Source organism: Mercenaria mercenaria, chromosome 1, assembly GCF_021730395.1.
Source record: "Mercenaria mercenaria strain notata chromosome 1, MADL_Memer_1, whole genome shotgun sequence".
NCBI lineage: Eukaryota > Metazoa > Mollusca > Bivalvia > Venerida > Veneridae > Mercenaria > Mercenaria mercenaria.
The window spans coordinates 50,113,929-50,127,160 of record NC_069361.1 but is presented as its reverse complement, the minus strand read 5'-3'; the positions used below and the strand labels follow the sequence as shown (position 1 = coordinate 50,127,160).

The following is a 13,232-nucleotide window of genomic DNA, read 5'->3' as shown; positions in this document are numbered from 1 at the left end:
ATTCATCATTGTGTGTATTTTATCTATTATTGATTTTGGTAGATAATCCTGATAATTCTTACAAATGATACGAATTCTGTTTACATGCGTAGGTCATTGTTGGTATTTACTACTCAAGCAAATTTCGTAACATCGGAGTGTTTTATCCATTACGTTTTGGCCTAAATGACTTTGTTTACTATTATTACCGATCAGATATTGCGAAATTCTCAAATGAAATTGATTTGGTCAGCCTTAATTACTTTATTTTTTGTTTTCAATGGAATTTTCATTAATTGGCCAGAAATGTTAATTACTTTGTTTACCTGTTCAGCATATTGTTGTTGTTTACAATTTATACAAAATGAATCACCGTTGAATGTTTTATCTATTAGATTTGACCCTAATTATTTTGTTTGTTTCGGTAACAGTCATTTATTTACGGAAATACACAATGGTGATTGATTCTACATCTGTTGTTTACTATTATATGAGTACTTAATGGACGTTTTGATTGACATGTTTTTGAAATTGCTTTGAATATTTTGAAATACTTGTAAACATGTTATTGCGTTGTAATTCGTGAAAAAGGTATAAATACTCAGAATATTAAGAGAAGAGAGAAGAATAGGGAGAGGAAGACTGAGTCAAGAAAAGAGGACGGAGTTAAGGAGAGAGAGACAGAATCAGGAAGTTAGAAATGTTTTACAAAAATGGGATCGGATAATTGGAGTTTGGATCGGTTCAGATCAGCTCGGTTAAGTTCGATTTTTGGGTTCGGGTTTAAGAGCGGGTTAAAAATAACTGTGGAAGTTTTAGAACTGACTTTTATGTTATAGAACTTTTGGACTTAAGAATAAAAATTAATTAAAAGTTTGACGCGGGAAAATACTATTTAAAAAGCTGATGTATTTAAACCTGAATTGACTGTTAGTATAGTTGACGTCTGTATAACCTTGTAAATAAAACCGAGTGTGAAAAAACTGCTGACTTTCTCAATCTATGCAACCAGTGGTGGTGTTACATGGTGATGGTTTTTTTTTTTTTATAAGAAAGTGTTGTAATCTAAGGGGATTTAATACTAGAAATACCCTAGATTTCAGTTATATGATGACAAACTAACACTGAAAAAAAAAACGTTTTCAAGTAGGAATTATATGAGGGTGTGAGAGTTTCTTTCAATCAACTGTTAGATTTCCTTTACAGAAATTCCGGTCCTTACCCCACCTTGGCTTCCAGAATATATAATGGTCGGCCCCTTACTCTAAAAAGCCTTGGAAAATCCTCCTCGCTATTAATCGTGTTAATCAGTTGTTCAATGGCTGACAAATGATTAAAATTTCATCTTTTTTTCCAAAATTGACCACTTGCACTTGCGAAAGGACATTCTTACATATGAATTCTGTCTGTGGAAATGCCGGAGAATGTGGGTTCTTGTATATGAGATGGGCGCTGTAAATATATATAATAATATATTAAGACAATGTATGTTTATTTTTCATACAATAACAATGATGGCGGATGACATAACAAATTAAGGGTTCATGGGAAGGGCCAAGGGAGATACTTAGTATAACTCTGAATTAGTGCAAGTGATACGACCTACGATGGTAATAAATTACGGCTTACGAACTGACTATTGACAACTACAGACTGCTAACTATGTGACAACAAATAGTTTCTAATACAACACGTTCCTGAAAGTATAAATAGGTAAATAATGGCATTTGAGACCGTCTCGTCGTGGTCGCCATATGTCACGGTATAGGACTTGCATATTAAAACGGGGAGAAAGTGTGTAGGCGGCCGGGTAGCTAAGTCGGTAGAGCACCGGAACGGTATTCCGAAGCCCCGGGTTCGAGTCCCGGTCTGGCTGCACATTTTTCTCTTTTTCTCACCCTATGACATTGGGCGCACGGGGGACCGTGACGGCATTACACGGGTAAGTCTCCGATGCATGTAATTGTTTATATATAAAGTACCCGCTGAAATTCGAGGACGAATTTCAAAATGGCGGGGAAATATATCACTGTATAGGACTTGAATGTTAAAACGGGGAGAAAGTGTGCAGGCGGCCGGGTAGCTCAGTCGGTAGAGCATCGCGGAACGGTATTCCAAGGCCCATGTTTCGAGTCCCGGTCTGGCTGCACATTTTTCTCACCCTATGACAATACAGAGAATGAGTTGTATGAAATGAGGTTTAATAAAAGTGTGTTCTCTAGCTAACTAAACTTTGTGACATGATTTAATGGATTTACAGAACAGAGCAAGTTTAATAAGTTAAGGTTTGTCATTACAATTCATGAGTTGTTTAATTTTGTAGGTAACGTTATTTGGATTATTCAAATAGTGCTGTTCCAAATATCTATTTCTGACATTTACAAATAACTGACATTCAATAATGTAATGACACTCTTTCAATACCCAAGCATCTGCCTTTTTCAATAGGCAGTCTGTGGTTTGTAGTACGAAACTGGCAGTGCTATTCCAGGACTGCAAGAACTGATCGTATAGCCTTGTTTTTATCAAAGCCTTGAAATGAGATACATTTGCAACTTTCTGATTTATGAAATACTCGGACAATCCCAGTTCGTTCACACACAATCCAAGTACCTGTTTTGGTATCGTCAGCAACATGTAAATCGTCAGTAGTTTAGAACGTGCCTCAAAAAACCCAATAAGGGGAGTAACTCTAATGCAATGGCTGGCAACGCGAAAACTCAAAGATTCGAAAAGAAGTAAAAATACATTCGTTACAGGCGTGTATGGTAAAACTAATCTTTGTAGATTAGTAATATTTGTTACTACGTAGGCATACGTGTTTCTTTTTAATTGGCAATTTGGCGAAGCACTTGAATAGATGTTTTAAGTGTTTAACTCGCAACATCCGCATCGTTTCCGAGAAAATAATTTCATTGAAATTGGTGGCATGGTGGTGAAACATAATTTTCTTCTCCACCCTTGCACCAACTGTTTCGGACTATTAATCCTATTTCTTAATTTGATAAATGAATGTGTTCACTGGATCTCTAGAATTCTTGTGGCACTGGATTTTATAAGGTCATGACTGACATGAGGTAAATTGGGAATGCCTATATGCTGCTTTCTCCTTGATTCGAGCCTCTTAAATCTTATAGGGTTGTGCATATTTTTGTAAACCTGTTCAATTGAATAATTTTTGTTTTTTTGTTACAAAAATATTTGCATTTAACAATGGGCAATAAGAATTACAATGTTACCATCTTTTACATGTACTTTTTGCACAAGACTGAAGGAGGTCAAACTCCACATCATTTTAAAGCTTTCTCATCGATTCGCGCCCTTTATTTGGAAGGTCATCAAGTGTTAATGTTTGCATATTCTATTTCCATAAAGCAAATATCTATCAAGATTGACTTCTTGTTCACTCCTTACAACAGTTGAAATATGCTCAGGATGCTTTTAATTTGAAATTTGGGCTCACAATATTACCCACTATGTAATTTTCTTTTGAAAAAAGCAATTTTTGATGCAAAATATTAAAACAGGTATTTACTCAATTTTTCAGTGGTTTCATGACTAATTTTTTTCAAGGCATTTTAAAATGTTAATGACACAAATTTCTGATGGAAGAGCATGCTACATGAGCATGAATTCTACTAAAATACAAGGGCTCGAATTGATGAGAAAGCTCGAATCGACGAGAAACAGGCATATATAGTGTATTGGGTATAAAGCTAAAATACTGTCATATATATTACATGTAATATGAAATAAGGCAAAGCGTCATAGCAACCTCAAAGAAATCAGGTTTAACTTACAAAGAAACTATTCACTAATCAATAGAAAGTGAAAATTCGCAAGAACCTATTCACTTGATAACAAAACAGTTTACATTTAGTGACATCATACCTGTTAGGCATTACAGCAGGGTTCTCACTAGCAATTTCAAGTTGCAGTCCTGGAACTCCTAAAGCTGAAAAAGTTGCAGTACTCCCAACTACTGACTAGACGGACGCACAGACTTAAACGTTTCGTCAAAACACAGCCTCTATTGTACTGTCAAATTAAGTGTAGACCAACAGACATTTTGTAATCACAATTCTTCACCCAAATATTGTTAAGGTGAGATAAAAAGGTAAAGGTAAAATAGGTAAAATGTAGTCAAAAATTAATGTAGGACAAAATCACCCCTGGACACCCCCCACCCCCCATCCCTGCTGTTTCTGGTCTTCATGGACGATATCCTCCTGTGAAATTATCAAGATGGACAAAATCTCCCTTGTGAAAATATCAGGTTGGACAAAATCCCCCGTGATAATTTTTCTTTTCCTTTTTATTTCAGAATGGAAAACGTGGAAACGTATATAAACATACAGTGAAAAGAAAATATATGAACAATTATACTTTTATTTTAATACTTACTAAGAGCATAACGTTCAAACATTCGGTCTAAAATACATTAAGAATGCACAGTATGTCTATGATCAACATATCAATAAATGCTTCTTCAGTAACATCAGCGATTTTGCAGAAAAAAATAACCACGTTAAATTGAAATCAGCACCTTTCATAAATTATCATGTGTGTCAATTGATTTATAATTTCAAAGATGTGGGAAATCTAAGTGATCCCAAACCTTATCAAAGAATGTGTCATTTAACTTCTGTAAAATATTTAGCACAAATAGGATAATTTTAATATTAATAATCATAATGTATATATTGCTTTTAGCATATATGTAGATACTAATGCATACTTCAAAATACATTAAAATGATACTAATGCATTCTTCAAAATACATTAAAATGAATCGGGTTGAACATGGTGACTTTATAAGCCCTAACCAAGGATGAAATTCAAACACCAGGGAATGTCACATTCAAAATATCACATTTCAAACATTGCCTTGATCTACTTTTGATGTAAAAATGTTAAATACAAAGAATAGATATAAGAGAGAGTGTCCAACTTAAAGAAAAAAGTACCACAAAGAAAACTTCAGATCATAAGAAGTTTATACTCAGTGAGTTTTAAGTGAGAATCAGATGGTTGCTCCAGTTGTCATGCATCAAGGTTGAAGACTTTGGTACTTCTAATGACACAGTGTATTTTGATCTTGTGTCTCTTTGCTGCCCATAAAGTTAAAACTTCTATCATGTTGTAAAAAATAAGACTGAGGAAGATTGAGAAGAAACATTTAGGTTCGAGTATGTATTTTGTACTGTTACTATTTCGCTGCTAGCCAAACGGGTCTCCTTCAATACATCTGACTATGATCGAATGTCCAGTCTATAATGCGAGCTGCTGTGTTCTGTACATGTTGTTGTTTGAGCAATAAGGTTCTATGAATACCACTCAACAATGCATTGCAATACTGTGAAATCATTTAATTTCGTGGGCATTAAATTTCGTGGTTTTGGTCAAAATGGCAATTTCGTGGGGATATGAATTCGTGGATTTCGACTTTTGAACATAAAATGAACTGGAATTTTACTTCTTTGTTGGGATTAAATTTCGTGGATTGACTCAACCACGAAATGCACGAAAATTAGTCCCCCATGAAAATTAATGATTTCACAGTAGTCTAATGCGAGGTAGGAAGGCAATTCGTACAGGTGTTGATTGCATCACAGGTTAGGTACCGTCTTATCTGACCGTCTTATCTGACCTATTACATGCAATTAGTTTATACTTATTTGTTTTAGCTCGATTGTGATGAAAGTTTCAAGTTTATTGTAACCACTCTCGAGTCCACTTCTTGGAAAAACCAGTACTGGTGTCAAATGAGAAGTCATAGTCGTGACCACAATGGGGCTCAAACCCACGACCCATGGATTACGCGGCCGAAATTATTTGCAGTAATGGATATACAGCCCTGCAAACAAAGTTGAAGTGTTGTTATACATGTCCATCTGAAAAACTGCCTGTGATAATCCTCGATTCCTCACATACATAGTTGCAGAGTCCTGGCCTTCCACGACATGTTAATACTGAACCTGGAAGTATGCTTTGATATCAACATTATTATTTCTATTTTATTATTGAGTTTGAGCATGTCACAATACCTTTACTTAAGCTTTTATAGGCTTAAAGAAAGGCTTTGGTGAAGTAACAAGAAATCATTCCATAGCATCTGACTTTTGCACCAACAGTATTTCATCAACATAGGTGTCGATAACTGCCCATCAATGCACACCATTTGATAGTGATTGTTTAAGTTATATAGATGACATCCAACCTTTCAAATGGTGTTTCAAGGCAGTTTAACACAGTTTTATTGTCAACGGCGTTGGTTCTAGTAGTTTATAACATACATTTGGTTTGGTCAAGATGCTAAATAATGTCGTTGTGGAACTTTGTTAGATCAAACCTGGTCTTTCATTAGCGCATATACAGGTGAATGAATTTTTCTGTATGCAGACTGCAGTCCCTCAAGGAATTTGTTCTTTTCTAGATGGTGTTCTTACTGGATATCCAATACCATCTCCAAACCCTATAAAATGAGTTTGAGACGGGGTACAAGCATGTTGTTTTTGTGGCTGTTGGCTCTAGCCTAGGTTTCTTTAACACAGAGATCTTATTCGCATACTCTTAAATATCTTTGGTACATTACCTAAATCCATGAAATGTATTTATAGATTTTGCTATTAACCTTTAGCATGCTAGATAAATTGTCGTCTGCTGGAAATGTCGTCTGCTAAAATTGTAAAGTTCATTCAATTTGCTCCAAAATAGGAAGAAATATTGTCAGAGTAGCAAACAGCTTGGAACCTGATCAGACGCCGATTTAATCGGCGTCTGATCTGGTTCCAAGCTGTTTGCAAAGGCTGTTAAATTCGCCTGCAGCAGGCTAAGGGTTAATGGTTAGTTCATCCAGGAATTTCTTAAAAAGTCATGTCTGCATCTTCTGTTGCATGATTCAGATCACCAAACAGTTTGTTTTAACCTAACATTGTATAACATTTTAAGTCTTAACCGGTCTGATCTTAGTGATACGTCTTGTGTAAGTGTATAGCATTCCTTATGTTTTCAGATTTATTGTTTACTCAAAGGAAATATTAGCAAGATCACTACCTTTTGTTTGTTTTTAGCTCGACTATTCGAAGAATAGTCTAGCTATTCTACTCACCCTGGCGTCGGCGTCGGCATCACACCTTGGTTAAGTTTTTGCATGCAAGTACATACAGCCATCAATTAAAGGCATATAGCTTTGAAACTTATTTTTTCTTTTTCTAGGTCAATTACCAACCTCTCTGGGTCAAGTCCCATAACTCTGACATGTATTTTGAGCAAATTATGGCCCCTTTTGGACTTAGAAAATTTTGGTTTAAGTTTTACATGCAAGTTACTATCTCCAAAACTAATGCAGATATTGATTTGAAACTTCACATGTGTCTTCCGGGTTATAAAACTAGTTGATAGCAGCAAGTCCCATAACTCTGACTTTCATTTTGGCCAAATAATGCCCCCTTTTGGACTTAGAAAATTCTGGTTAAAGTTTTGCGTGCAAGTACATACAGCTATTTCTAAAAGGCATATAGATTTGAAACTTATTTTTTCTTTTTCTAGATCAATTACCAACCTCACTGGGTCAAGACCCATAACTCTGACATGTATTTTGAGCAAATTATGCCCCCTTTTAGACTTAGAAAATTTTGGTTAAAGTTTTACATGCAAGTTACTATCTCCAAAACTAATGCAGATATTGATTTGAAACTTAACATGTGTCTTCGGGGTTATAAAACTAGTTGATAGCAGCAAGTCCCATAACTCTGACCTTCATTTTGGCCAAATTATGCCCCCTTTTGGACTTTGAAAATTCTGGTTAAAGTTTTGCGTGCAAGTACATACAGCTATTTCTTAAAGGCATATGGATTTGAAACTTATTTTTTCTTTTTCTAGATCAATTACTAACCTCACTGGGTCAAGTCCCATAACTCTGACATGTTTTTTGAGCAAATTATGCCCCCTTTTAGACTTAGAAATTTTGATTAAAGTTTAACATGCAAGTTATTATCTCCAAAACTAATGCAGATATTGATTTGAAACTTCACATGTGTCTTCGGGGTTATAAAACTAGTTGATAGCAGCAAGTCCCATAACTCTGACCTTCATTTTGGCCAAATTATGTCCCCTTTTGGACTTAGCAAATTCTGGTTAAAGTTTTGCGTGCAAGTACATACAGCTATTACTAAAAGGCATATAGATTTGAAACTTACTTTTTCTTTTTCTAGATCAATTACTAACCTCACTGGATCAAGTCCCATAACTCTGGCATGTATTTTGGGCAAATTATGCCCCCTTTTGGACTTTGAAAATTCTGGTTAAAGTTTTACATGCAAGTTTTTATCTCCAAAACTAATGCAGATATTGAATTGAAACTTCACATGTGCCTTCGGGGTTATAAAACTAGTTGATAGCAGCAAGTCCCATAACTGATATGCATTTTGGTCAAATTATTCCCCCTTTTGAACTTAAAACTCTTTTGATATTTAACCTTTTTGGGTAATATTTTCCTGCTTCTAGGACAATATTTCGAATAGTCGAGCTTGGCTGTCTTACGGACAGCTCTTGTTGGGTTTAATGCTGTTTTTCAACAGAATTTATGTAACAGCGGGCAGTTACATGTAATCTAACCAGTGTTCCTGGATTCTGTACCTGTATAAACATGTTTTCTGCCAGTAACTGCCAAACTTCTCCACATGAATCAGAGGTGGAGGATGAATGATTTCAGATGCAATGTCTTTTTAGCTTGACTATTTGAAGAATAGGGGAGCTATCCTACTCACCCCGGCGTCGGTGTGAGTGTCACACAAATGTTAAAGTTTGCGTACCACCCCAAATATTTTCAAAGTCCATTGAGATATTGCTTTCATATTTTGCATACTTGTTTACCATCATGACCCCAGTCTGTAAATAGGAGGAGGCAACTCTATCAAGCTTTTTGACTGAATTATGGCCCCTTTTCGACTTAGAATAAATGTTAAAGTTTGTGTACCACCCCAAATATTTTCAAAGTCCATTGAGATATTGCTTTCATATTTTGCATACTTGGATACCATCATGACCCCAGTCTGTAAAAAGGAGGAGGCAACTCTATCAAGCATTTTGACTGAATTATGGCCCCTTTTCGACTTAGAATAAATGTTAAAGTTTGCGTACCCCCCAAATATTTTCAAAGTCCATTGAGATATTGCTTTCATATTTTGCATACTTGTTTACCATCATGACCCCAGTCTGTAAAAAGGAGGAGGCAACTCTATCAAGCATTTTGACTGAATTATGGCCCCTTTTTGACTTAGAATATGCTTATTGTAATGTTAAAGTTTTACTTATAGCTTATATTATACTATCAAGCACTGAGAATAGTCGAGCGCGCTGTCCACTGACAGCTCTTGTTATTTTGTCAAGTAGTCAGATCTTAAGTTTGCTTTCCCGAATGAGCTAAGCAGGTGGGCTGGATGACTACCGTCTCTACAGATTTTTGATGTCTTTCAAAAGCTCTATTCATAGTAATCATCAATTCGAGCCTGATATGACCTATCTTTTTATATTTGATTATTTATTGTGACTTTAGGTTTTGGCCGCTTTAACGCTCGAGCTTGGCTTTTTAGAAGTTTGGTCTCGTAATTTAAGTCGTCTGTAGTTAGGTGCAACTTGGTCGAAATACAATTATTTTAAGTGGGCAAATGAATGCTATCTATCAGTGAACACTAGCTGTTTACATTTACACCCACTAGCTTATCAACATGAGGCTTTGCATGGCATATGCATATAATTAGAGTGAAGTTTTCAAAACAGACATGTTGATAGTTTGATAACAAAGACTAGGATGATTAACTGCATACACCCTGGAAACACACTTGTAAATATACCAGCTTGCAGTCAACCCCTCCTTATGTGTGCTTGCCTAATGAAAACATGTAGTGGATTTTGCCAGACACATGAAGATGAATATGGTTGATGTTTAATGTCTTTATATTCCACACATGCTCTTGAAAAGGCAAATCTGCAAAAGCAGTAATGCTATGTATAGCAATTTGCAAATGTGGTGGTAATTATGGAAACGGCTGATAAACTTATAAACTAGCTACTTGGATAATAAGCATATACCAGTACTCTTTGCATTTGCAAGGTATATAGATAAACATTATTTTGTAGGAATCAAATATGTATAGATCTCGTTTAAGTTAAGTGTTCAACGTTCTTTACAAATTACATAAAATAGTACCTGTTTCTGAAATAGGCTGTGTAAATAGAATTTATTTCCTTATAAATCTTCCCATATACACATGATATAGGTATGACAAGATTTGGTTTTAATTATAACTATTTAAAATTCATATTCATGATCAATATGTTCTTAATTTACAGTTTAATGATGGTTCAGTTCATGAAGTAAATCACTCGTAACTTTATACTCATATTTTTGGCTGTTTACTTTTGACGGCCATTTTGCTAACACAGTGACATCCAATATATGTCAACAAATACAGTATGCAGTCCTAAATATCATATTATGTAAAATGTTGAGCCTTATTTTCAGTTTTTATAGAAATATTATGGTGTGATAACAGATTATTGGAAGAAATATTGGATTTTGGCGGCCATTTTAAAAATTACATCAACTTCATCTTGGATATTACATCAACTTCCTTTCGTTTTCTTATTAGATAATAACCAATAACATTTGTACAAAATTTGGTACTTTTCTCACAAATGGCACGATTTTATGAAATAAAGTCACCATAATTATACATATAGGCTGCACTAGAAGCCATCCAGCTGGCTTATGGAAGGTCGATGGTTCTACGGTAACTTCTGCCCATGATTATGTCAGATTATGATGAAATAATGCACAATTTAGGGCATTTTGAGTCTTCCTCAAAAGCTTGAAAGTCGCCATAATGACCTATAATTGTCAGTGTGATGTTAAACCCAACAAAAAAATATTAAGTAATATAAACTAATAAGTTTAGTTTAAAAAATAAGAGGGACACCTGCACTTTACCAGTATGCAATTTCAATAAATACTTTCTCTTTATTTATTGGATAGATTATTGTTACAATTGATTTAAGTGATTGTAACAAGCACATCCTGCCTTTGAAAATACCAGGAAGTGCGTGCTGTAAAAGTACATTCTAGCCAGATTAGACAATAAAGAATGCTTAACTTTTTGTTAATGAAGAAGCATTATTATTTTTTTGTTGGGTTTAATGTCACACTGACCCAATTATTGGTCATTTGGCAATTTGAGGAATTTTAGCCCCAAGGTGATATGCAAAGTGAACAGCTCCGGTCACTATGTCCAACGTCAAGGTCACACTTAAAGGACATATTTCAAATAGCTTAACTTTCCCATTTGCTTTTAGTGATAGCTCTAGTTTACATCAATTCTGCTTTTTTAGGACAAACAGGGAAATGGGATCAAAGAAGAAGTCCATAGATCGCTTTGCATCACCACTTAGCCTGGTAGAAAGGTGGATATACTTTGTCGGTGCAGTCTGGACAGTTTCTTATCTCTGCTTCAGTGTGTACAGAGATTCTATCAGTGAGTATGTTACATAAATGCTGACAATATTTTGAATCTGACATATACTTGATGGAGCTGATGTTTCATTAAGGATGACTGTAGTGTGTTTTTTTATGCATAAAATGCATTTATGATATTTTGTTTATATAACTGTTAATAAGAATTGAAAACACGGAGATTCAGAGTTTAAGCACAGGAGCCTGAAATTCTATCCAAAAGCCACGAAAAGTCTGAATATGAAAAAGACCCCCCTTCTATATAATAAAAATAGAAGGGGGGTCTTTTTCATATACAGACTTTTCGTGGCTTTTGGATAGAATTTCAGGCTCCTGTGGTTTAAGGGATTTTTAAATACAATCACTGCCACCACATGCCTCAACAATGTTTTTGTCATAGCATGATAGTATACCTTCCCCTTTCATTCCCTTCCCGCATTTGCTCCCCCACCTTGCTCCCCAATGTACACTTTTATTTTTAGCTCACCTGAGCCAAAGGCTCATGGTGAGCTTTTGTGACCGCTCAATGTCCGTCATCTGTAGTCCGTCATGCGGCGGGCGTCGTGTGTCTGTCAACAATTTCTAAAAAAATCTTCTTCTTGAAAACCACTGGGCAGAATTACACCAAACTTCACAAGAATGATGCTTGGGTGGCCCCCTTTCAAAATTGTTCAAAGAATTGAATTCCATGCAGAACTCTGGTTGCCATGGCAACCGAAAGGAAAAACTTTAAAAATCTTCTTGTCCAAAACTGCAAGGCTTAGAGCATTGATATTTGGCATGTGGTATCATCTTATGGTCCTCTATAAAGATTGTTCAAATTGTGCCCCTTGGGTGAAAAGAGGCCCCTCCCTGGGGGTCACAAGTTTTACATAGACTTATATAGGAAAAAAGCTTTAAAAATCTTCTTGTCTAAAACCACAAGACCTAGGCCTTTGATATTTGGTATGTAGCATTGCTTAGTGGTCATCTACCAAAATTATTCAAATTATAACCCTAGGATGAAAAGAGGCCCAGCCCCAGGGTGTCTCAAGTTTTACATAGACTTATAAAGGAAAAAACTTTAAAAATCTTCTTGCCTTAAACTGCAAGGCCTAGGCTTTTGATATTTGGTATGTTGCATTGCCTTGTGGTCCTCTACCAAAATTGTTCAAATTATACCCCTGGGGGAAAAAGAGGCCCAGCCCTGGGAGTCCCAAATTTAACAAAGACTTATATAGGGAGAAAAAAATCTTCTTGTCTGAAAGTTCAAGGCCTAGGCCTTTGATATTTGATATGTAGCATTGCCTAGTGGATTTCTAATAAGATTGTTCAAATTATGCCCCTGGGGTGAAAAGACGCCCCGCCCTGGGGGTCACTTGTTATATGAGTTATATAGGAATAAATACTTAAAAAATTATCAGATTGTATTTCCTAGACTGTTTAATTATAATTACCTGATGACCACAAGCGATTAGGGGTCACTTGACTGTGACCTTGACCTACTGACCTACTTCCTCGTTTTTTAAGATACAGCCTTGAAATTTGGATGACATGTACAGTTTTGCACATCGATCTTAAAACTGACCTTCAGTGACCATGAATGTGACCTACTTTCTAATATTTTAGCATCAGTGTGCCATTTTAAACATGTGGCTCATGTTACTCAGGTGAGCGATTCAGGGTCATTATGACCCTTTTGTTTTAACTTGATATCCTTTCTAGTTACACATAATTGTGCTTTTTTGTGTGTTTTTTTTTT

At 35.5% G+C, this 13,232-nt stretch overlaps 1 protein-coding gene across 1 annotated transcript in view; it reads left to right on the top strand.

The window, feature by feature from the left end:
- The first annotated feature begins 2,603 nt into the window (after nucleotides 1–2,603).
- LOC123566702 (protein-cysteine N-palmitoyltransferase HHAT-like) overlaps nucleotides 2,604–13,232 on the top strand; it is a 67,741-nt gene continuing 57,112 nt past the window's right edge. The window contains exons 1-2 of the mRNA XM_053546714.1: nucleotides 2,604–2,717; nucleotides 11,371–11,513. Of these exons, the coding sequence (XP_053402689.1) occupies nucleotides 2,680–2,717; nucleotides 11,371–11,513 (181 nt within the window). The 5' untranslated portion in view covers nucleotides 2,604–2,679. The remainder of the gene's footprint in view (nucleotides 2,718–11,370; nucleotides 11,514–13,232) is intronic.